The sequence below is a fragment of the Pseudophryne corroboree genome, chromosome 2 (genome assembly GCF_028390025.1).
Source record: "Pseudophryne corroboree isolate aPseCor3 chromosome 2, aPseCor3.hap2, whole genome shotgun sequence".
NCBI classification, from domain to species: Eukaryota; Metazoa; Chordata; class Amphibia; order Anura; family Myobatrachidae; genus Pseudophryne; species Pseudophryne corroboree.
Window position 1 is genome coordinate 133,025,956 of NC_086445.1, and position 23,312 is coordinate 133,049,267.

The following is a 23,312-nucleotide window of genomic DNA, read 5'->3' on the forward strand; positions in this document are numbered from 1 at the left end:
TGTAGAATGTGCTCTACCTGGTGCAAAGTGTAGAACATGCAATATCTGGCGCAGTGTGTATAGGAGGTTCTACTTGGTGCAATGTGTATAAGCGGCACTACTGTGTGGTGTAATGTGAATTGGCACTATTATGTGCCCTCCCCCCTTTCCCCACAAAGCAACGCCCCCAATTTTTGCAAGCGCGCACTGTCTAATCTTTGCAATCTAGGAGTTGGAGCACCAATTAACTTTCTGCCGAAGGGCACTAAAATGTCTAGTTACAGCTCTGGTGCAGGGTGTCCTGCATGCTACACAGCCCAGTAGCATTGTCACCAGCCTCCTCCCCTTGCAACACTTTTGTACTGTCCAAATCAAGTCTGTATTTTTATATTTTAATCATTAATAAGATTAATAAGAATCTTCATTCCGATGGGACTCAGAAAAGGACAGCTAGGACCCCAATTTTCTCTTACGTCCTAGAGGATGCTGGGGACTCCGTAAGGACCATGGGGTATAGACGGGCTCCGCAGGAGACTTGGGCACTATAAAGAACTTTTAGTATGGGTGTGCACTGGCTCCTCCCTCTATGCCCCTCCTCCAGACCTCAGTTAGATTTTGTGCCCAGAGGAGATAGGGTGCATTACAGGGGAGCTCTCCAGAATTTCTCTGAAAAAGAATTTTGTAAGGTTTTTTATTTTCAGGGAGCACTGCTGGCAACAGGCTCCCTGCATCGTGGGACTGAGGAGAGAGAAGCAGACCTACTTAAATGATAGGCTCTGCTTCTTAGGCTACTGGACACCATTAGCTCCAGAGGGAGTCGGAATGCAGGTCTCACCCCGCCGTTCGTCCCAGAGCCGCGCCGCCGTCCTCTTTGCAGAGCCGGAAGATAGAAGTCGGGTGAGTATAAGAAGAAAAGACTTCAAGGTGGCAGAAGACTTCAGATCTTCCCTGACGCTGCGCAACATTGCTGCCACACACTACACACACGGAACAGGCACTGATGTGTGCAGGGCGCAGGGGGGGCGCCCTGGGCAGCAATAAACCTCTGGACTGGCATATAAGGGTACATTAGGCTGCGGAGGCAGTAAATGTAGAGATCCCCCGCCATTTTTTGTATATTGAAGCGGGACCGAAGCCCGCCGCTGGAGGGGGCGCAGCTTGATCCCTCAGCACTAACAGCGCCATTTTCTCCACAGAACGCTGCATAGAAGCTGGCTCCCCGAACTCTCCCCTGCTGAACTCGGTGACAGAGGGCTGAAAAGAGGGGGGGGGGGGTATTTTTAAGGCGCAATGAGTGTATACACATTGATTATATATATATATATATATATATATATATATATATATATATATATATATATATATATATATATATATATATATATAGCGCTGTCTGGGTTTTATTCCAGTGTCAGTTGGCGCTGGGTTTGTGCTGGCATACTCTCTCTCTCTGTCTCTCCAGGGGGCCTTGTTGGGGAATTGTCCCCTTATAGATATATCCCTGTGTTGGTACGTGCGTGTCGGCATGTCTGAAGCGGAAGGCTCATCCAAGGAGGAGGTGGAGCAGATGAGTGGTGTGTCTCCGTCGGCAACGCCGACTCATGATTGGATGGACATGTGGCATATGTTAAATGCAAGTGTGGCCTCATTACATAAGAGACTGGACAAAGCAGAGTCCAGGGAGAAAGCAGGGAGTCAATCCACGGATTGGACTGGGTCACAGGGCCCTTCTGGGACTCAAAAACGTCCCCTATCCCAAATAGTAGACACTGGTACCGACACGGATTCTGACTACGATGATGCAAAATTACACCCAAGGTTGGCAAAAAGTATTCAGTGTATGATTATTGCAATAAAAGATGTTTTGCATATCACAGATGACCCCTCTGTCCCTGACATGAGGGTGCGCATGTATAAGGAAAAGAAACCTGAGGTAACCTTTCCCCCTTCTCATGAGCTTAACGAGTTATTTGAAAAAGCTTGGGAAACTCCAGATAAAAAAGCTGCAGATTCCCAAAAGGGTTCTTATGGCGTATCCTTTCCCTGCACAGGACAGGGTACGTTGGGAATCCTCTCCCAGGGTGGACAAGGCTTTAACACGCCTGTCCAAGAAGGTGGCGTTACCGTCTCCGGACACGGCAGCCCTCAAGGATCCTACTGATCGCAGATAGGAGACTACTTTAAAGTCTATTTATGCGCATACAGGTGCTTTGCTCAGACCGGCAATAGCATCGGCATGGGTATGTAGCGCAGTTGCAGCATGGACAGATACCTTGTCAGCTGACCTTGATACCCTAGACAGGGATACCATTTTATTAACCTTAGTCTACATTAAAGACGCAGTCTTATATATGAGGGACACTCAGAGAGACATTGGGCTGCTGGGTTCCAGAGCCAATGCCATGGCTATTTCTGCGAGACGAGCTCTATGGACCCGCCAATGGACGGGTGATGCAGACTCAAAGAAGCATATGGAGGTTTTACCTTACAAGGGTGAAGTGTTTGGGGATGGGCTCGCGGACCTGGTTTCCACAGCTACCGCGGGTAAATCTACCTTTTTACCTTTTGTTCCCCAACAGCAAAAGAAAACTCCACAGTATCAGATGCAGTCCTTTCGGTCGCATAAGTCCAGAAGAGGTCGGGGCTCTTTCTTCCTTGCCAGAGGTAAGGGTAGGGGAAAGAGAACACCTGCTTCGGCTAGTTCCCAGGAGCAGAAGTCCTCCCCGGCTTCTACAAAATCCACCGCATGACGCTGGGGCTCCCCTAAGGGAGTCCGCACCAGTGGGGGCACGCCTTCGACTTTTCAGCCAGATCTGGGTTCTTTCAGACGTGGATCCTTGGGCGATGGAAATTGTTTCCCAAGGCTACAAGCTGGAATTCGAAGAGGTGCCCCTCGCCGATTTTTCAAGTCAGCCTTGCCAGCTTCACCCCCGGAGAGGGAAGTAGTGTTAGCTGCAATTCAAAAGCTGTGTCAACAGCAAGTGGTGGTCAAGGTTCCCCTGGTCCAACAGGGGAAAGGGTATTATTCAACCCTGTTTGTGGTCCCGAAGCCGGATGGTTCGGTCAGACCCATTTTAAATCTAAAATCCCTAAACCTGTACTTGAAAAAGTTCAAATTCAAGATTGAATCGCTCTGAGCTGTAATATCCAGCCTGGAAGGGAGGGATTTTATGGTGTCACTAGACATAAAGGATGCATACCTTCATGTCCCCATATACCCCCCTCATCAGGAGTACCTGAGATTCGCTGTACAGGACTGTCATTACCAGTTTCAGATGTTGCCGTTTGGGCTTTCCACGTCCCGAGGATTTTCACCAAGGTAATGGCGGAGATGATGGTGCTCCTGCGCAGGCAGGGAGTCGCAATTATCCCATACAGGCGAGATCGATAGATCAATTGCTGAAGAGCGTGTCGCTCTCCCTGAAAGTGCTGCAACAGCACGGTTGGATACTCAATCTGCAAAAGTCACAATTGGGTCCAACGACTTGGCTATCATTCCTAGGCATGATTCTGGACACGGAACAAAAGAGGGTTTTTCTCCCATTGGGAAAAGCCCAGGATCTCCAGAACATGGTCAGAGACCTGCTAAAACCAAAAAGAGTGTCTGTTCATCAATGCACTCGAGTTCTGGGAAAAATGGTGGCAGCCTACGAGGCTATCCCCTTTGGCAGGTTTCATGCAAGGACTTTTCAGTGGGACCTTCTGGACAAGTGGTCCGGGTCCCATCTACAAATACACCAGAAAATAACCCTGTCCACCAGGGCCAGGGTGTCTCTCCTGTGGTGGCTGCAAAGTGCTCACCTTCTAGAGGGTCGCAGGTTCGGCATTCAAGACTGGGTTCTGGTGACCACGGACGCGAGCCTCCGAGGATGGGGAGCAGTCACACAAGGAAGAAATTTTCAGGGACTATGGTCAAGCCAGGAGGCTTGTCTACATATCAACATACTGGAATTGAGGGCCATATACAACGGCCTACGACAAGCGGAGAATCTTCTTCGCGACCTACCGGTTCTGATTCAATCAGACAACGTCACAGCCGTGGCTCATGTAAACCGCCAAGGCGGGACAAGGAGCAGAGTGGCGATGGCAGAAGCCACCAGAATTCTTCGCTGGGCGGAAAATCACGTAAGCGCTCTGTCAGCTGTCTTCATTCTGGGAGTGGACAACTGGGAAGCAGACTTCCTCAGCAGACACGATCTCCATCCAGGAGAGTGGGGACTTCATCAAGAAGTTTTTGCAGAAATAACAAGTCTTTGGGGAATTCCTCAAATAGACATGATGGCGTCACGCCTCAACAAGACGCTTCGGAGGTATTGTGCCAGGTCACGGGACCCTCAGGCAGTAGCAGTAGACGCTCTAGTGACACCATGGGTGTTTCAGTCGGTCTATGTTTTTCCTCCTCTTCCTCTCATCTCAAAAATATTGAGAATCATAAGACAAAGAAGAGTGCAGACAATACTCATTGTTCCAGATTGGCCTCGAAGGGCCTGGTACTCAGATCTTCAGGAAATGCTCACAGAAGATCCGTGGCCTCTTCCTCTCAGGGAGGACCTGTTACAGCAGGGGCCATGTGTGTTCCAAGACTTGCCGCGGTTACGTTTGACGGCATGGCGGTTGAACACCGAATCCTAGCTGGGAAAGGTATTCCGGAGGAAGTCATCCCTACTCTGAGAAAGGCTAGGAAGGAGGTGACGGCAAAGCATTATCACCGTATCTGGAGGAAGTATGTATCTTGGTGTGAAGCCAAGAATGCTCCTACGGAAGATTTCCATCTGGGCCGGTTTCTCCACTTTCTACAGACAGGAGTGGATATGGGCCTGAAGTTAGGCTCCATTAAGGTACAGATTTCGGCCCTATCTATATTCTTTCAGAAGGAATTGGCTTCTCTCCCAGAAGTTCAGACGTTTGTGAAGGGAGTGCTGCACATCCAGCCCCCCTTTGTGGTACCTTAACGTGGTGTTAAGTTTCCTGAAATTTCACTGGTTTGAGCCTCTTCAAACAGTTGAATTAAAATTTCTCACGTGGAAGGTGGTCATGTTATTGGCCTTGGCATCTGCAATGCGGGTGTCCGAATTGGCGGCCTTGTCCCACAAGAGCCCCTATTTGATTTTCCATGTGGATAGAGCGGAGTTGAGGACTCGTCCTCAATTTTTGCCTAAGGTGGTTTCTTCATTTCATATGAACCAACCTATTGTGGTGCCTGTGGCTATGGGGTACTGGGAGGACTCAAAGTCCCTGGATGTAGTCAGGGCCTTAAAGATTTATGTAGCCAGGACGGCTAGGGTTAGGAAAACAGAGGCTCTGTTTGTCCTGTATGCAGCCAACAAGGTTGGCGCTCCTACTTCTAAGCAGACTATTGCTCGCTGGATCTGTAACACGATTCAGCAGGCTCATTCTACGGCTGGATTGCCGTTACCAATTCAGTAAAGGCCCATTCCACTAGGAAGGTGGGCTCTTCTTGGGCGGCTGCCCGAGGCGTCTCGGCATTACAGCTTTGCCGAGCTGCTAAATGGTCGGGTTCAAACACTTTAGCAAAATTCTACAAGTTTGATACCCTGGCTGATTAGGACCTTGCGTTTGCTCAGTCGGTGCTGCAGAGTCATCCGCACTCTCCCGCCCGGTTGGGAGCTTTGGTATAAACCCCATGGTCCTTACGGAGTCCCCAGCATCCTCTAGGACGTAAGAGAAAATAAGATTTTAAACCTACCGGTAAATCTTTTTCTCCTAGTCCGTAGAGGATGCTGGGCGCCCTTCTCAGTGCGGACTACATCTGCAAGACTTGTATATAGTTGTTGCTTTCATAAAGGTTATGTTACAGTTAGAATCGGTCTTTGACTGATACTGTTTTTTGTTCATACTGTTAACTGGTTGCGTATATTCCAGGTTATATGGTATGATTGGTGTGGGCTGGTATGAATCTTGCCCTTAGATTAACAAAATCCTTTCCTCATATTGTCCATCTCCTCTGGGCACAGTTCTCTAACTGAGTTCTGGAGGAGGGGCATAGAGGGAGGAGCCAGTGCACACCCATACTAAAAGTTCTTTATAGTGCCCATGTCTCCTGCGGAGCCCATCTATACCCCATGGTCCTTACGGAGTCCCCAGCATCCTCTACGGACTAGGAGAAAAAGATTTACCGGTAGGTTTAAAATATTATTTTGAAAAGTGAGGGGTCCCTGGGACCCACTTTTTTTTTGGGGGGGGCTCTGCGCGATCACTGCTCCCTGTCACCCCAGCCTTCCCTGTCACCCACTATCTCCCGGTCACTCCAGCCTCCTCAGTCACCCACTATCTCCATCACCTCTGCCACCCAGTCACGCACTTTCTCCCTGTCATCGACAATCTCCCTGTACCCCTGGGGGTACTATTGTGTAGCCATGCCCCTTCCTTGTGAGACCACACCTCTTTTAAAATTTGATCCCATCAGGGGGCGCTAAATTCTAAATTCGCTTACTGAAAAAATTTAGCTCATGCCGGCCCTGACTACACGTCTACTTGCTGCTAATTGAAGCATCCAGAAATTGGCTGTTCTCTGAAATGTATTTGGCTTTTTTTCATATTGCCCTGCAAATGCTATATTTCCCTGGTCAGTTGGCTCCAGCCTTACCCTTGATACATCACACTGTAGAATAAGTAGATATGAATCTTCCCAGCTCTGTGCGGAGATGATTAAGTTCTATGTTAATATGAAATATTCGTAACCATGAAGCAAATGCTGAACTCACAGGGTTTGTTGCTGGAGGTTTGCACTCTATTTGCACATAATTTCCTCTACAACCTCAAGGCCATTGTGCTCTTATTGGATGCAGGTAGTTTAAATACTGATGTGCCAGTGAAAGGGACCTGAAACAAATGGAGCTGGGTCACAGCTGGGAAATGGGCCTTAAAGTCTGAGAGGGTTTAGTATGAAATACCTACAATCAAAATCCTGACAGTCAAAATCCCAACATTTAAAATACAGACATGGGGGGTAATTCAGAGTTGATCGTAGATGTGATCTACGATCAGTTACTCTGACATGTACAGGGACGCCCAGCACAGGGCTACCCCGCCCCACATGTCGGGCCCTATTCCCCCCCGCACAGGTACAAAATTATCGCACGGCGGTGATGCTTTTGTACCTGATGAGCAGCTCCCTGCCATTGCAGCTCCTGCACGCTGGCAGGCCGCTACTCGCCGCGTTGCAGCGGCTGCGCGTGATGTCACGCAGCCACTGCGGTCCAGACCGCGCCCCGCCAACGTCATTCGTTGGTACTCCCCCTCCCCTCCCGCCCCGCGACCGCTTCTGCCCCTCAATCAGTCAGAGGCCATCACAGCCAGTGAGATGGCTCCTGGGGTGCGCACGCGCAGTATGGCCGCTGCACGTGCGCACTCCACACAGTAATTCAGACTGCTATCGCTGCAGCGATCCAGTCTGAATTACCCCCATGGTCAAAATAACGGAATTTTAAAATGTCGACAGGTTAAAAAGTCGACATACGTTTTTTCATTGGGTTTTTTGATGTGTATGTCGACATGGACACCGTATAAGTGTACTGCATCCCCTTGCCTGGCTCGCGCGCTTCGGGCACTGTTATATTCCCCCTCCTGGTCCACTGGGATGGTAAAGTATGAACAAGTCTGTTTAAATGAAAAAATCATGAAAAACTCATTTCGACTTTTTGACCTGTCAACATTTTAAATGTTGATATTTTGACCTTGTCGGGATTTTGACCGTAGGTAAATTGACCACATCCCGTATGAAAGACCATAGAACTCTGTCTGTCTGCCCTGGATATGTAGCGAATAAAAGAGAGACCTGAGTGCCCAGTTCAGCATCTTTCCAAGATCCATTTGTACAGGCTGGCAGATTTATTTACATAACCATGAATAACCATGATTCATAAATCCTATTGATTGATATAAGTAAAATATACAGATGTTTGTTTTTTTTAATTTATTTTGAATTTGTTGTAACCAGCCTTTTTTTTTATTTTTTTTATTGTTTTGTAGCGTATGACAAACAGCAGCAGTTCCCCAAGCCTTCTGAATGACAGTGCCAAGCCATACACAGGCCATGGTAAGCGAGAAGGTTGTTGCTTGGTGCGAAGTAGTCTTAAAACTAGAGGCTTAGCAAGCAGCTGAGACCTACTGAGCATAGGGTTACACAGGACCTCATTCAGATTTGGTTGAGTATATTGTTATGACTCTCGCCGCAACGATGGATTAGTCGGGAAGTGAGTGACCGGAAGACAGCGTTTGGGGGGTGGTAACGGGGAGTGGTCGGGCAAATGCAGGCGTGTCTTGGCCACTTACACAACATTTTCTGGGCGTGCATAAATTAGTTGCTACAATCTCGCTTGCTACTGGAGAGCCCTCTGCATCCCAGGAGAGCAGCTCGGCCTGCACGTCTTCTGAGGCAATCAGAGGTGTGATGGCCCATTCTGTGACTATGGAACGTGTACGCCATCAGACGGAAATGAGGTGGCAGCAGTACCTATGCTCAGGAGCTTCTGGGCATATTAGCATATATTCGCAACCTGCAAAAGATTGAAACGGCCGTCGCATCAACAACCACATCTGAATGAGGCCCACTGTGAAGAGTTGTAAAGTAATTAATGTATCTAATCTTGTGACGCTGTTGGGATATCCTGGATCATGTACCTATGCCTTGGGCAGCCAGTGCTTTCCATGGGTCTGTGGCATGTTGATGTGAGCTGTATCCATCTCTTGATGAACGCAACTTAGAAATTGAAGAACCGCATGAAGAACATGCCTACAGAAAAAGGGGAACTGTTCAGACCCCTGCTGCACAATTTACCCACAATGCTCCAGTGCCATTGAAAGTATTGCCAGTTGTCATGGTTTTTGCAGTGTTAGTTAAGCTGCACTCATATAGCGAAAAGGAAACCTAACAGGAGCACATGGAAAGCACCTACTGTATGTATACAAGCCCTAAAGATGTTTTGTGACATTCGCTAAATACACACAAAAATATTGGTGTTTATTCCGAGTTGTTCGCTCATTGCCGTTTTTCACAACGCAGCGATTAGGTGGAAAATGCGCATGCTACGCAGCGCGTATGCGCTTAGTAATTTAACACAAAACTTTGGAGATTTACACAGCTCGAGCGATGTTTTTTCATCGCTGGAGTGATCGTAGTGTGATTGACAGGAGTGGGTGTTTCTGGGCGGCAACTTGGCGTTTTCAGGGAGTGTGCTAAAAAACGTAGGCATGCCAGGTAAAAACGCAGGAGTGGCTGGAGAAACGGGGGAGTGGCTGGCCGAACGCAGGGCGTGTTTGTGACGTCAAAGCAGGAACTAAACGGACCGAGGTGATCGCAATCTAGGAGTAGGTCTGGAGCTACTCAGAAACTGCAAGGAATTATTTAGTAGCAGTTCTGCTAATCTTTCGTTCGCTATTCTGCTAAGCTAAGATACACTCCCAGAGGGCGGCGGCCTAGCGTTTGCAATGCTGCTAAAAGCAGCTAGCGAGCAAACAACTCGGAATGAGGGCCATTATGCAGTAATGACTGAAGGTTTACGCAGATAATGAGAGATTAACCATCTCATGGACAGGACTGTGTAGGGGTTTCAGTGAGGGATGTGTGGCTGTAGTGTGATCTGCAGGCTTTCTCACCAGGGCTGTATATGTGTCAAATTTGTACAATACCATGATGCTAATTGGGCCGTAGGATGCTGATGTGGTGCTACTTTCTCCTAGTTCAGTCAAGTGGGAGGACAATTTATATTCTGTTTCTGAATGGTTTTATTTATTTCTCATACGTCCTAGAGGATGCTGGGGTCACCATTAGAACCATGGGATATAGACTGGATCCGCAGGAGACATGGGCAGCAAAAATACTCAATTTCCACTGGCAAGAGAGGACATTAGTGCCAAGGCACTGTCCTAACCCCCGCCAGTATAATTATTTATTAAAATAAGCGGGACTGAACAGCTCACTCTCAGCTCGGCGCCATTTCCTCTCCACAGGGCTGCAGAGACGCTGGTCCTTCCTCACACTGCTGACAAGTATCAGGGTGCAAAACAAACGGGGGGGGGTGCACAGTATAATTTGGTGCAATATATTTGATATTTAAAGCGCTACAGGTCTGGGGCATTTTTTGTGTGTTTTCAGACCTGTTAATTTGGCGCTGGGTTGTGAGCTGGCAAATCCCCTCTATGTCTCTCTGACAGACTTTACTGTGGGTCTATCCCCTATATGCCCGGTGTGTCTGGGGGTGTTTGGTACACGTGTGTCGACAGGTCTGAGGCTGAGTGCTCTTCCCAGGAGGAGGCTGTATTAGGGACACAAACGGCTGTAGGGGTGACCCTGTCTGCACCGCTGACTCCTAATTGGGTAAATGTTTTGAATCCTTTGAATGCTAATGTGGCTCTTATTAGTAAGAGATTAGATAAGTCTGAGTCTCAGACCCAGGCATGGAGGAAATCTGTGGAGGATGTGTTATTACAAGTCCAGGACCCCTCGGGGTCACAAAAACGTATTTTTGCCCAGTTGACAGACACTGGTACCGACACGGACACTGATTCCATTGTCAACTATAGTGATTCCAGATTAGATCCAAAATTGGCAAAGAGCATTCAGTACATGATTGTGGCGGTTAAAGATGTATTACATATCAGTGTGGACCCTGCTGTTCCTGATAAAAGGGTCTGTATGTATAAGGAAAAGAAACCTGAGATAACGTTTCCTCCCTCTCATGAACTGAACACTCTATTTGAAAAAGTCTGGGAAAGCCCTGACAGGAAGTTTCAGATTCCCAAAAGGATTCCGGTGGCTTATCCGTGTCCCTCTGAGGATAGGGAAAAGTGGGAGTCACCCCCCAGTGTAGACAAGGCCCTATCACGTTTGTCTAAAAAGGTGGCTCTCCCGTCACCTGGCACGGCAGCCCTTAAGGACCCTGCGGATCGTAAGCAAGAAACTACGTTAAAATCCATTTATGCGACCACAGGTACGCTACTCGGACCTGTCATTGCATCTGCGTGGGTGAGTAGTGCTATCGAAAAGTGGGCAGATATCTTGTCATCTGATATAGCCTAGATATGGATAGCATCCTCTTGACGCTGGGTTATATCAAGGACGCTGCAGCATACCTAAAGGAAACTGCGAGATATTGGCCTTTTGGGATCAAAAGCCAATGCCATGGCAGTCTCAGCTAGGCGAGCATTATGGATTCACCAATGGAATGCTAATGCTGACTCCAAGAAAAAGATGAAATCTCTACCATATAAAGGTGGTGCCTTGTTTGGTGACGGCCTCGCTGATTTGGTATCTACGGCTACCGTGGGTAAGTCATCCTTTTTGCCTTATGTTCCTCCACAACAAAAGAAAACACACCACTATCAAATGCAGTCCTTTCGGCCCAATAAATACAGAAAAGGGCGAGGTTCTTCCTTCCTTGCTACTAGAGGAAGGGGAAGAGGTAAAAGATCACCAGCCTTGTCGGGTTCCCAGGAGCAGACGTCCTCCCCGGCTTCTGCTAATTCCACCGCATGATGCTGGGGCTCCTCTGCGGGAGTCCGCACCAGTGGGGGCACGTCTCAAACTCTTCAGTCAGTTCTGGTTTCGTTCGGATCTGGACCCATGGGTTTTACAAATAGTATCCCAAGGGTACAAACTGGAGTTTCAAGACGTTCCCCTTCGCCGATTTCTCAAATCGGCCTTACCAGCTTCTCTTCCGGACAGGGAGGTAGTATACGACGCAATGCAAAAGTTGTGTCAACATCAGGTCATTGTCATGGTTCCTCCGTCACAACAGGGAGAAGGCTTTTATTCAAGCCTGTTCGTGGTCCCGAAGCCGGACGGCTCGGTCAGACCAATCCTAAACCTGAAATCCCTCAATTTCTACCTAAGAAAATTCAAATTCAAGATAGAGTCTCTCCGAGCAGTGATCTTCAGTCTGGAGGAAGAGGATTTTATGGTGTCGGTGGACATAAAGGATGCCTACTTACATGTTCCCATTTATCCTCCGCATCAGGCTTACCTGAGGTTTGCAATTCAGGATTGTCATTACCAATTTCAGACGTTGCCGTTTGGTCTGTCCACGGCTCCGAGGATTTTCACCAAAGTGATGGCGGAAATGATGGTCTCCTTCACAAGCAAGGAGTCACGATTATCCCGTACTTGGATGATCTCCTGATAAAGGCGAGATCCGGGGACCAGTTGGTGCAAAACATTGCACTCTCCCTGACAGTTCTTCAGCAACATGGTTGGCTCCTAAACTTGCCAAAATCACAGTTGATTCCGACGACGCGGTTGTCGTTTTTGGGAATGATACTGGACACAGAACTACAGAGAGTTTTTTTTCTTCCAGTGGAAAAGGCTCTGGAACTTCAGAGTCTGGGCAAACAAATTCTGAAACCAGCAAGTGTGTCAATCCATCAATGCACTCGGTTGCTGGGGAAGATGGTTGCGGCCTACGAGGCCATTCAGTTTGGCAGATTCCATGCCAGAGTGTTTCAGTGGGACCTGTTGGACAAGTGGTCCGGATCCCATCTGCACATGCACCGAAGGATAATCCTGTCTTCCAAGACCAGAATCTCACTCCTGTGGTGGCTGCACAGCTCTCACCTCCTAGAGGTGCGCAGGTTCGGGATCCAGGACTGGATCCTAGTAACCACGGATGCAAGTCTCCGAGGCTGGGGAGCAGTCACACAGGGGGAAAACTTCCAAGGAAGATGGTCAAGCCAGGAAACTTGTCTCCACATAAACGTTCTGGAGTTAAGGGCCATTTACAACGGCCTTCTACAAGCGGAACATCTTCGCAATCTGCCCGTACTGATCCAGTCGGACGATGTAACAGCAGTAGCGTACATAAACCGCCAGGGCGGAACAAAAAGCAGAGCGGCAATAGCAGAAGCCACAAAGGTTCTCCGCTGGGCGGAAAAGCATACAAGCGCTCTGTCAGCGATTTTCATTCCAGAAGTGGACAACTGGGAAGCAGACTTCCTCAGCAGACACGATCTCCATCCAGGAGAGTGGGGCCTCTATCAAGAGGTCTTCACAGAAGTGACAAGTCATATGGGAATTCCTCAAATAGACATGATGGCATCTCGCCTCAACAAGAAGCTTCAGAGATATTGTTCCAGGTCGAGGGACCCTCACGCAATAGCAGTGGATGCACTGGAGACACCATGGGTGTTTCAGTCGGTGTATGTATTCCCTCCACTTCCTCTCATTCCAAAAGTTCTAAAGATCATAAGAAGAACAAAGATTCAAGCGATCCTCATTGTCCCAGACTGGCCAAGGAGGGCTTGGTATCCAGATCTTCAGGAATTGCTCATAGGAGATCCCTGGCCTCTTCCTTTACGCGAGGACCTGTTACAGCAGGGGCCGTGCGTGTATCAAGACTTACCGCTGCTACGTTTGACGGCATGGCGGTTGAGTGCCAAATTCTAGCCCGAAAGGGTATTCCCAGTGAAATCATTCCCACACTTATTCAGGCCAGGAAAGGAGTAACGTCTAAACATTACCACCGTATTTGGAGAAAATATGTTTCTTGGTGTGAATGCAAGAAGGCTCCTACGGAAGAAGTTTAGCTGGGACGTTTTCTCCATTTTCTACAAGCAGGTGTGGATGCGGGCCTAAAGTTGGGCTCAATGAAGTTACAGACTTCAGCCTTATCGGTTTTCTTTCATAAACAATTGGCCTCCCTTCCAGAAGTTCAGACTTTCGTGAAAGGTGTGTTGCACATCCAACCTCCATTTGTGCCCCCAGTGGCACCATGGGATCTTAACGTGGTGTTGCAGTTCCTTCAATCACATTGGTTTGAACCTTTACAGAAGGTGGAGTTGAAATTCCTCACTTGGAAAGGGGTCATTCTGTTGGCTTGGCATCCGCAAGGCGGGTGTCTGAGTTAGCGGCCTTGTCTCACAAGAGCCCTTATTTTATCTTCCATGAAGATAGAGCAGAGTTGAGGACTCGTCAGCAATTTCTGCCGAAGGTGGTTTCATCTTTCCACATGAACCAACCTATTGTGGTGCTAGTGGCTACTGACGCCTTAATTGAGTCAAAGTCTCTGGATGTGGTCAGAGCTTTGAAAATTTATGTCGCCAGAACGGCTCAGGTTAGGAAAATGGAGGCTCTGTTTGTCCTGTATGCTCCCAACAAGATTGGGTGTCCTGCTTCCAAGCAGACCATTGCACGCTGGATCTGTAATATGATTCAGCTGCTCATTCCACAGCTGGATTGCCGTTGCCGAAATCGGTGAAGACCCATTCTACTAGAAAGGTGGGCTCGTCCTGGGCGGCTGCCCGGGGGGGTCTCGGCATTACAACTTTGCCGAGCAGCTCCTTGGTCAGGTTCAAACACTTTTGCAAAGTTTTACAAGTTTTATACCCTGGCCGATGATGACCTCAAGTTTGGTCAGTCGGTGCTGCAGAGTCATCCGCACTCTCCCGCCTGTTCTAGAGCTTTGGTATAACCCCATGGTTCTAATGGTGACCCCAGCATCCTCTAGGACGTATGAGAAAATAGGATTTTAATACCTACCGGTAAATCCTTTTCTCTTCGTCCGTAGAGGATGCTGGGCACCCGTCCCAGTGCGTACTGTATCTGCAGTTATTAGTTGTGGTTACACACATGTTGTGTTACGTTTATAATCAGCCTGTTGCTGAAATTGTTCATACCGTTGGCTTGTATTCTGTTGAAGGCCACGTTGTGCGGCATGCTTGACGTGTGAGCTGGTATGAATCTCACCTTAGTTTAACAATAAATCCTTTCCTCGAAATGTCCGTCTCCATGGGCACAGTTCCTATAACTGGAGTCTGGAGAAGGGGCATAGAGGGAGGAGCCAGTTCACACCCTTTGAAAGTCTTAAAGTCCTCATGTCTCCTGCGGATCCTGTCTATACCCCATGATTCTAATGGTGACCCCAGCATCCTCTACGGACTGAGAGAAAAGGGTTTACCGGTAGGTATTAAAATCCTATTTTTTTTTTATAAACTGTTCCTTGTGACCACTTACAGGAGAACTGTGAACTAAAAAAAAATGAAAGTTATTAAAATATTAAATTATTTTGTTAACTATGAGTTCAGTTCATATAGTTAGGTACCTTTCTAGTGTACACATTGTGATGGCATACCTACAGTGTCATCTGTAGGTGCTCCTCACAGCCTTTCATACTAGATAGGGCTGAGGCCTGCTTTTATGTAAACAGGGGCAAAGTGTACAATCTGAAGAAGGACAGTGTGGCTCCAAACCCGTTGCCAAGAATGATCTATTGGATATCTATTATTATATATTTGGGTTTTCCCAGAAATCCATCTGTCAAGGTACTACATTAAAGCTTTTCTCCTGACTTTTACTTCCCTTGTGTGTGTCCGGGTTGGAAACGCCTCATTTAGAGCAGGATTATACAGTCTTTCTTCAGTATGTTAATATATTTTGGAACAGTGTGGGGCTGCCCTTTATGGTTATGTGGAATAGAACCAAAGACTGGTGTTTTGTACAATTACGAGGGAAGAGACTTATTACTGTAGCACTGCCTAACTCTTTTAAATGGTAATTTACGCACTCAATTAGACTTGTAATGTCCTAACCATATAATTATGTACTTTTAGATCCTTTAGGCTCTCCAGCCTCCAATCTCTTTAATGACTTTGCTGGCCTCAGCATTTCTCAGAGGCGAAAGGTAGGTTATGTTCATTATCATCATCATCATCATCAACATTTCTTTTTATATCTATAGGTTTGGTACCAGTGGTCTCTAATATAAAAATGCAAAATACATTAGGATTTAAAGTATTATATGTGTAAAAAAATAATTAAATAATAGCATTTTGCAGCTATTGATGTAAATTTATACATAACACATATATATACAGTTAATGTGTGATAGACGAGACTATAACTAGAAGTTTGAAGTCTCCAGATTCTAAGGAAAGGCAGAGCATTACACCTAGTGTACAGGATCTTTGTGGTGGTAATTGTAGTCCTTTTATACAGCATAAGTAAAACCAGCTGGGTTGGGGCTGGGAGACCAGCGCTGGGGATCTCGGCGGTCAGCATACTGACCCCGGGATCTCAGCAGCAGAATGCTGGGGGGGGAGCGCAACAGAGCTATTCCCGCTCTATGGGTGTCATAGGAATAGCGCCTGTGGGTCGGCATTCTGTGTGCCGGCATTGTGATTGTTCGGGATCCCGGTGTCTGCATGGTGACCGCCAGGATCCTGAGCACCGGCCACATGACCGGATCCCAACCAGCTACCTCCAGAATATAGAACCATTGATGGTGCATTGTAATGGTGGGTGGATAAGTCCAAATATCTTTTTGAATCCTTGTGTTTTGCCTTACAAAGAAACTGGTAGGTGTGAGCTGGGGAGTCTGCAACTACCTGTTGCTGGGGTTGTGAAGTGAATCCTAAGAAGGAGATTTTATTTTTTTCAGTATCTTGCTATAATTTAAGTAGCAACATCACCAATATGTATGGGTTAACATTTTATGGCTTGATGTGAATTGTCTATACTCACTAAAGCTTGCCCCACATGCTGTGATATTTCAGATGTGGTGGGCTGCAAAACATCTACAGTGATGCATAATGAGCCGTTGGGATAAGTAGGATAATTATTGGACATGGTGGGAAACATGGTTGGTAGATCCTCCAACTGCACTAACTGGCTGTAATGAAACCAAACTTGTCCAACCAGGAGGCTCCAGAGGTGGGGCTGGGACTCACTAGAATTTTGTACTGCTCTGTAGCCGCATGTCTGGAGTCAGTTGGCCATATCTAATCAGATGTGGCCAAACTGTATGCTCTTAGTACTTTCACTCAGACCAAGGCCAGTGTCTGGCTACCTTAAAGTAGGCACCAGACATGTAGGGCCACTCCAACACACCAGCAAGGTAGTTAAACACCGCTCCTGTTTGGCTGAGCCACGGATTCTGACTTCTGTTCTATACCTGTTTGAATCTTCAACTTTTGTTTCTATGCTGCTATATTGCAGACAACTCGCTCCCCTCCTTGCAGGTGGTGCATAGCTAATGTATTCCTTATGGAACTATTGTCTTCTCTCCCCTATGAAAATATGACATTGACACTGAAGTAATTTGTGAACTGTTCAGCTTCACATTCGTGCAGCAGCAGCGTAGTGGAATCAGAACAGCATAGCAGTCAGATTTAGTCATTGTAATTTGCAGTGATCGTGGGTTGAAAGCTTTGACAATCCTAACTGTTAGGAGAACCCATCAGTTGTGCTAATCGGAGTGGGGTGTTTTGCTCTTCAGAAACTTACAAAGAAAAAGGAATATTACATTTTAGATACTATTGTAATTGTCTAGCAATTTAACCAGGCCTATTCCCATGTGTACTGTATTTGTCATTTGTAAGTTAACATCTAAAATGCCTAAATTAATGACCTGGTACAAGTACCTTCACTGTGATGCAGTCAAGCTGACTGTTTCTGCCACTGTAAATATCGTGTTATACTGATCAATTCTATCATTTTGGTTTCTCTGCTTTTCTATAATAATCTAATGGGCCCTACACATAAGGCGATATGCTGCCGAGCTGTCCGACAGCAGAAAAGGCCTACGGGCGACCCGCCGGCGGGGGGGGGGAAATGTAGTTTCTATGCCCACCCCCTCCCCCACCCGATCACCCGGCGCCATAGCAATGTATTCTAATATGGACGCGATTGTCCATATTGGCCTGCATGTATAAGTGACCCGGCACCAACGATGAACGAGCGCGGGACCGCGCATCGTTCAACGTTTGTGCCTACACACTGAACGTTATGCACGAGTTCTCGTTCATATCATTCAGTGAAATCGCCTAATGTGTAGAACCTATTACAGGAGCACATATGATAACTTGTGCATGGGATGTAAGTGCTGTAACCTTTCCAAGTGATAGTTTGCTATGCGTTATAGTAGCTTCCTGTGCACCAGTTGTCATGCGTGCCCCGGTCAGGAAGAAGAATTCACCGATGGCATTATACACACTAAGGGCTGGATTCCGAGATGGGCACAGAAGCAAAACTGCTGCATCTGTGTACACAGCGGCTGTGCTAAAATATGCTGCCGAAGGAGGAGTCTTGTGTAAATATGTGCCTCCAACCGCTCTGCTTCATACGTAGCATCGGATCATCTGCGTGACCATCGTGGAACCCTCGGGTTACTCAGGATGTCCGGTGTTTTCACACTGTCCTGGCCAGTGAAGATAGAGTCCAAGGACACAGCCACTGGCCTCTGTAAACCCCTTCTCTGCCCCCTAATGGCAGCAGTGTATCAGTCAGCTGCAGATTAGTGGGCATTGTGAGCGCCGTTGCAGGCGGAGATCTGCACATATCTGGTACAGATCCTCAGCATGTGCAGATCTCAAAAACATTAGATGTGTATATCTCTGAATCTGGCACTACAGTGTTAAACATGAAGACATCCAGCGCTTAACTGCTTGTGCGAATCCCCGTATTAGTCTGCTTAGCCCATTTATAGGTGCATGCTGGTATCCGTTTCCTGAATTCTCCCTAGACAATCCACCTGCTCATAGTTTTATAGGATTGCTGGTCTGGCTGTGAGTGCACATGGTGGAAAGCTGGAAACTCGCCCTCCTACCGTTTACATGTGTCCCTCTTGTGGTCTTAGTTATTACATTGGTAGAAATGCTGTTTGTCATTTTAAGTGTAGCTGGAAGGAGCAAAATGTGTCCTATTAAGCGTGGTTTCACGAATTGTTGACAAGTCTCCTTGTACTGAGAGAAATGCTGTGACCGCCTGCAAAATAAGGATTGTGCAGTGGAATGATATATATCTGCTACTCTCAATGTGTTTCGTTAGTCACCTGGTCCCCAGTACACCCAAGCGCACTCTTTAAGCCCCCCCGTGTTGGCCACACAAATCCTTGTGCTACTGCATAAAAACCTATGCATGCATTAGTATAACTTGTATGAGAGCTGTATTTGCCATTGGGTCCATTTAAAACTCTATGACTGCATGGTATTGTAAAGCTAAACTGTGGATCAGGTGCAGGTGAATTATCTCTACAGTTTCATATAAAATAAAATGATCGTTTTATTGTAAAGTATAATGCTCGGCTATTCTGATGATACAGCTCTGTATGAAATAGAATCACAGACGGCTGACATTATAATCCTTGGTTATCGCGCTCCTGCTTTACTTTTCTGCATGATTGTTCATTCTAGAAGGGATAACATTTTGTAGAAGAGCAATGTGTTATCTGTGAAAGGACTGGTATTACCCATATAAATGAGAAAACAACACATCCTTGGCAATAAAGGACTTTTTAAGTTGATTAGTTTTGCTAGGAATATGTTTGTGTGTGGGTTATGGGCACTGGTGAAGTTCCCTGTGTTTAGTGCTGGATTAGTATTAAATGTAAATTACTGTAATCCCTTCTTTAGTGCACATGTATGTGTGCATTGAAAATACTCCATGGGGTGTTTACAAAATGTACCTCTTTTATGTGGCCATGAAAAAGCGGTAGCCATAGGGATCAGCGGTGAGTCACCACAGGAGAGATTTGTGGTTTTATTGTCTAGCTGCTCCTCTGTTCAGGGACTTCTCTCCCAGTGTCCACCTCCATGTCAATGATTGCAGTACATTATGGTGACCACTAGCATACCTGAATCCTTGCACAGAACTGGTGTTTTTGTTTATTCATTGCAGTAGATAAAAAGTTGCCGAGGTTATTGGGCATTTAGGGTATGGACATAGCATAGGAACATTTTGAATCCAGGTTCTCCATGGGACAGCTGATAAATGTCCAGTGGGAATTTTGAACTTTAATACAGTTTCCTTCTTGCAAGGCTATGAAATCAGTATGTCTAGTACGAAGATCCGATTTCTTTAATACGTGTCTCCTGTTTTCAGGCTCCAAATCCTACTGCCAGCGAGTTTATCCCCAAAGGAGGATCCACGTCACGATTGAGTAATATGTCCCAGCCCAACATGTCTGCCTTCTCTCAAGCGTTATTCTCCCATCCATCTATGGGAGGTCCTGCTGCAGCTGGTCTTGCTCCAGGTAACAATATCCACTGTTGGAAAAGTGGAGGTAAAATGGAAGCAGATTGGCTTCGTTGCACCACATGCAGCACCTGTTTTTATAGTAACAGCTTAGCTGCCCATAGTGGCTGCATAGCAACTTGTAACAATGTGTTCGGTTAGTAATTCTATGGGGAGTCCTTTTGCTTAGCAGGGGAAACCACTTTCCTAGTGACCAGAGTCTTATGCTCGGTCAGCAGAGGCTGCTTTGCGGTACAGCTCACTTACAGATGTGTCCTCAAACACCTAGAGCCGCTGATGCTTCAAACGGCCCTTCTTGGCATGCCAGGTCCTGTGCATCTCGGCTTACACTGAACATGTTTCACTCGAATATGCATCTTAGTCGCGGTGTCTGAAGTGCGGAAAAGACAAATGTAAAGGAAAAACAAATTGCTATTCTACACTGATTGGTACGTCTTGTGCTGCATGGCTGCACATCTGTATATGGAATGTTACTGCAATAGTGCACTTGCATCCCATGCCGGAACTAACTCTGATCATTGCTTTCAGATTTCTAAGATTACTTGCTACTTATGCTGTATCAGGAATGCAGAAAACGCTCAGACAACCCTTACAGGCTTACGTAGAACATGTATTTTCTCAGTCCCAAATATGTAATATAGAAGTCCATCTAGTTCACTATTTTCATTTAAATGTGTAGATCAAGAAGAAGTCGGAACTCTGAACTCAGAAGCATCCGCTAGTTGAATCTCACAGGGGAAGAAGCTCCAACCTGACCCCATGTAGGGCAGTCAGATTAAGTGGGGGTATTCATTTAGTGGCGTTTTCTTTGGCTATCCGAAAAAACGGCACCAATTCGAAGTAAGTGTATTCAGTTGTGGCCGTTTTTGCCCATTTTTTTGTCACTTTTTGCCCATGCATTTTTTATTTATTTATTTCTATTACGTCCTAGAGGATGCTGGGGTCCACATTAGTACCATGGGGTATAGACGGGTTTAAGAGTTTAACAGTGTGGGCTGGCTCCTCCCTCTATGCCCCTCCTACCAGACTCAGTTTAGAAAATGTGCCCGGAGGAGCCGGTCACAGCTAGGGGAGCTCCATAGGAGTTTTTCTAGTTTTATGTTTTTTCATTAGAGTTTAGGCACAGAGAGGCTGCTGGCAACAGCCTCCCTGCTTCGTGGGACTTGGGGGGGGGGGGGGGGGGGGGGAGTAGTGTCCAACCCTGAGAGGTTAATGGCTACGGTCTCTGCTGACAGGACACTGAGCTCCTGAGGATGATGATAGTTAGCCGCCCCAGGCGACTGCTCACTCCCGCAGCATGCCGCTACACCCTAACAGAGCCAGAAGATTCCGGTGGCGAGTGAGTCACCGGCGCCCCGACAAGCGGGGAGCCGGTGTGAAGATGGCGGCAACAGAGTGGGAGCGCGGTACTAACTGTACTCCGGAGGCTCAGCGGCACACAGTGCGGCGCTATGAGGGGCGCCCTGAGCCAGCGCCTATACCCTACACTGGTCACTCAGACTGTCAGGAACCTTGGTAACGCTGCCAGCACCATACCTCAGGCCAGTATAAAGATGAAAAATGCGGGAAGCAGCGCCATGTTTCAGGTGGCTGAGCTTCTCCTCAGAGAGGACACAGCAGCATTCAGCGCCATTTTCCTCCCTGCAGATCCAGCTACATGGACGCTGACAGGGTGAGCTGTCCCTCCACACGACTCCAGCTATCCTGTGCGCTACCAGGGGGTTGTAGAAGGTGGGAGGGGGGGAGGCTGTGTATTACTGTGTAGTCTATTAAGGTACACAGTCAGCGCCCAGTATTTGTATTATTTATACCTGGTGAAGCACTGTGTGTAGGCTGGCTCCAAGCTCTGTGTTTCTCTGAAGGTGCTTGGGGGAAACTGTGTCTGACATTTTCTAGTGTGGGTGTATGTTTTCTCACATAGTCATGTCCAGGGACTCTGTGTCTTATGCTGCAGAGGATGTTTCGTCCCCAGAGGAATCCATTCCATGTACCCAGGAATGTAATGTGTTGTCTCAGATTCCTAGTAAAGAGCCAGAATGGCTGACTTCTATTGAGGGAATGATCTTTCAGATCTCTACTAGGGTAGTTCATACTGAGACGGAAACTCGGGTTTTAAAGAGTTCTATGGCTGTATGGTCAGGTTCTGTTCCTATTCCTTCTCAATCCCCTAGCATATTTCCAAAGAAACGTGCACTTGCCCAGATTATGCAAGATGACACGGATACTGACTCTGACACGGCAGACGGTGATGGGTATGTGCTGAGGGGGGCGGCATCTCTGGCTAAGGGGCTGCAGCTCATGATTGAGGCCAATAGAGATGTGTTAAACATTACTGATACACCACCTGAGCAGGTTGAGAAGGCTAACTTCACAGACAATAAGAAAACCTTTCCTGCATCTAAAGAATTAAATGCTTTATTTGAAAAATCCTGGGAAACCCCAGAGAAAAAATTCCAGATCCCCCAAGAGCGTTCTGGTGGTTTTTCCCTTCCCGGAGGAGGATAGAAAAAGATGGGAAAACCCACCCATAGTTGACGCATCTGTCTCCAGACTGTCAAAAAAGGTGTTTTTACCTGTCCCTGGATCTACCGCATTAAAAGAAACGGCTGATCGTAAGATTGACACTACGCTCAAATCCATATACACTACTTCAGGGGTGGCGTTAAAGCCTACTATTGCCTGTGCATGGATCTCAAAAGCTATAGTAAAGTGGTCAGGCACGTTACTAGAAGACTTAGATACAATGGATAGAAGTGACATTGAACTGTTTTACGTAACCTACAGATTCTGCGGGGTTCATGGTGGAATCCATGAAGGACCTGGGAACGCTGAATGCGAGGATATCTTCCATGTCTGTCTCGGCTCGCAGGGGACTCTGGCTACGCCAATGGTCTGCCGACGCGGAATCCAGGAGAAGTGTGGAGAACCTACCCTACACAGGTCAGGCTCTATTTGGGGAGGCATTGGATGCGTGGATTTCCACGGCAACCGCGGGTCACCTTTTCTTCCCTTTCGGACCGCCAAGACAAAAAAGTCCAAGCCTCCTACCACTTTCTTTAGAGGTGGGCGTGCAAAATCCAAAAAGCCTGCACCTGCAGGCTCCCAGGACCAGAAGCCTGCTTCTGGCGCCTCAAAATCCTCAGCATGACGGTGGACCACACAGCTTGGAGGACGGACTGGTGGGTGTGAGGCTCAGACGTTTCAGCCAAGTATGGGTGTCATCCGGCCTGCATACCTAAGTACAGGATATTGTATCCCAGGGGTACAGACTGGAGTTTCAAGAACTCCCGCTTCACCAGTTCTTCAAATCAGGCTTGCCAGCTTTACTGACAGACAGGGCTATTCTACAGGA

The 23,312-nt window shown here is 47.2% G+C and overlaps 1 protein-coding gene across 2 annotated transcripts in view; it reads left to right on the plus strand.

The window, feature by feature from the left end:
* Positions 1–23,312, plus strand: part of PAN3 (poly(A) specific ribonuclease subunit PAN3) — a 174,701-nt gene that overhangs the window by 89,643 nt on the left and 61,746 nt on the right. Inside the window, exons 3-5 of one of the 2 annotated variants that reach the window (XM_063951726.1) lie at positions 7,972–8,038; positions 15,541–15,611; positions 19,808–19,958. In XM_063951726.1, coding sequence (XP_063807796.1) covers positions 7,972–8,038; positions 15,541–15,611; positions 19,808–19,958 — 289 coding nt within the window. The remainder of the gene's footprint in view (positions 1–7,971; positions 8,039–15,540; positions 15,612–19,807; positions 19,959–23,312) is intronic. The other variant, XM_063951727.1, reaches the window with a different exon arrangement.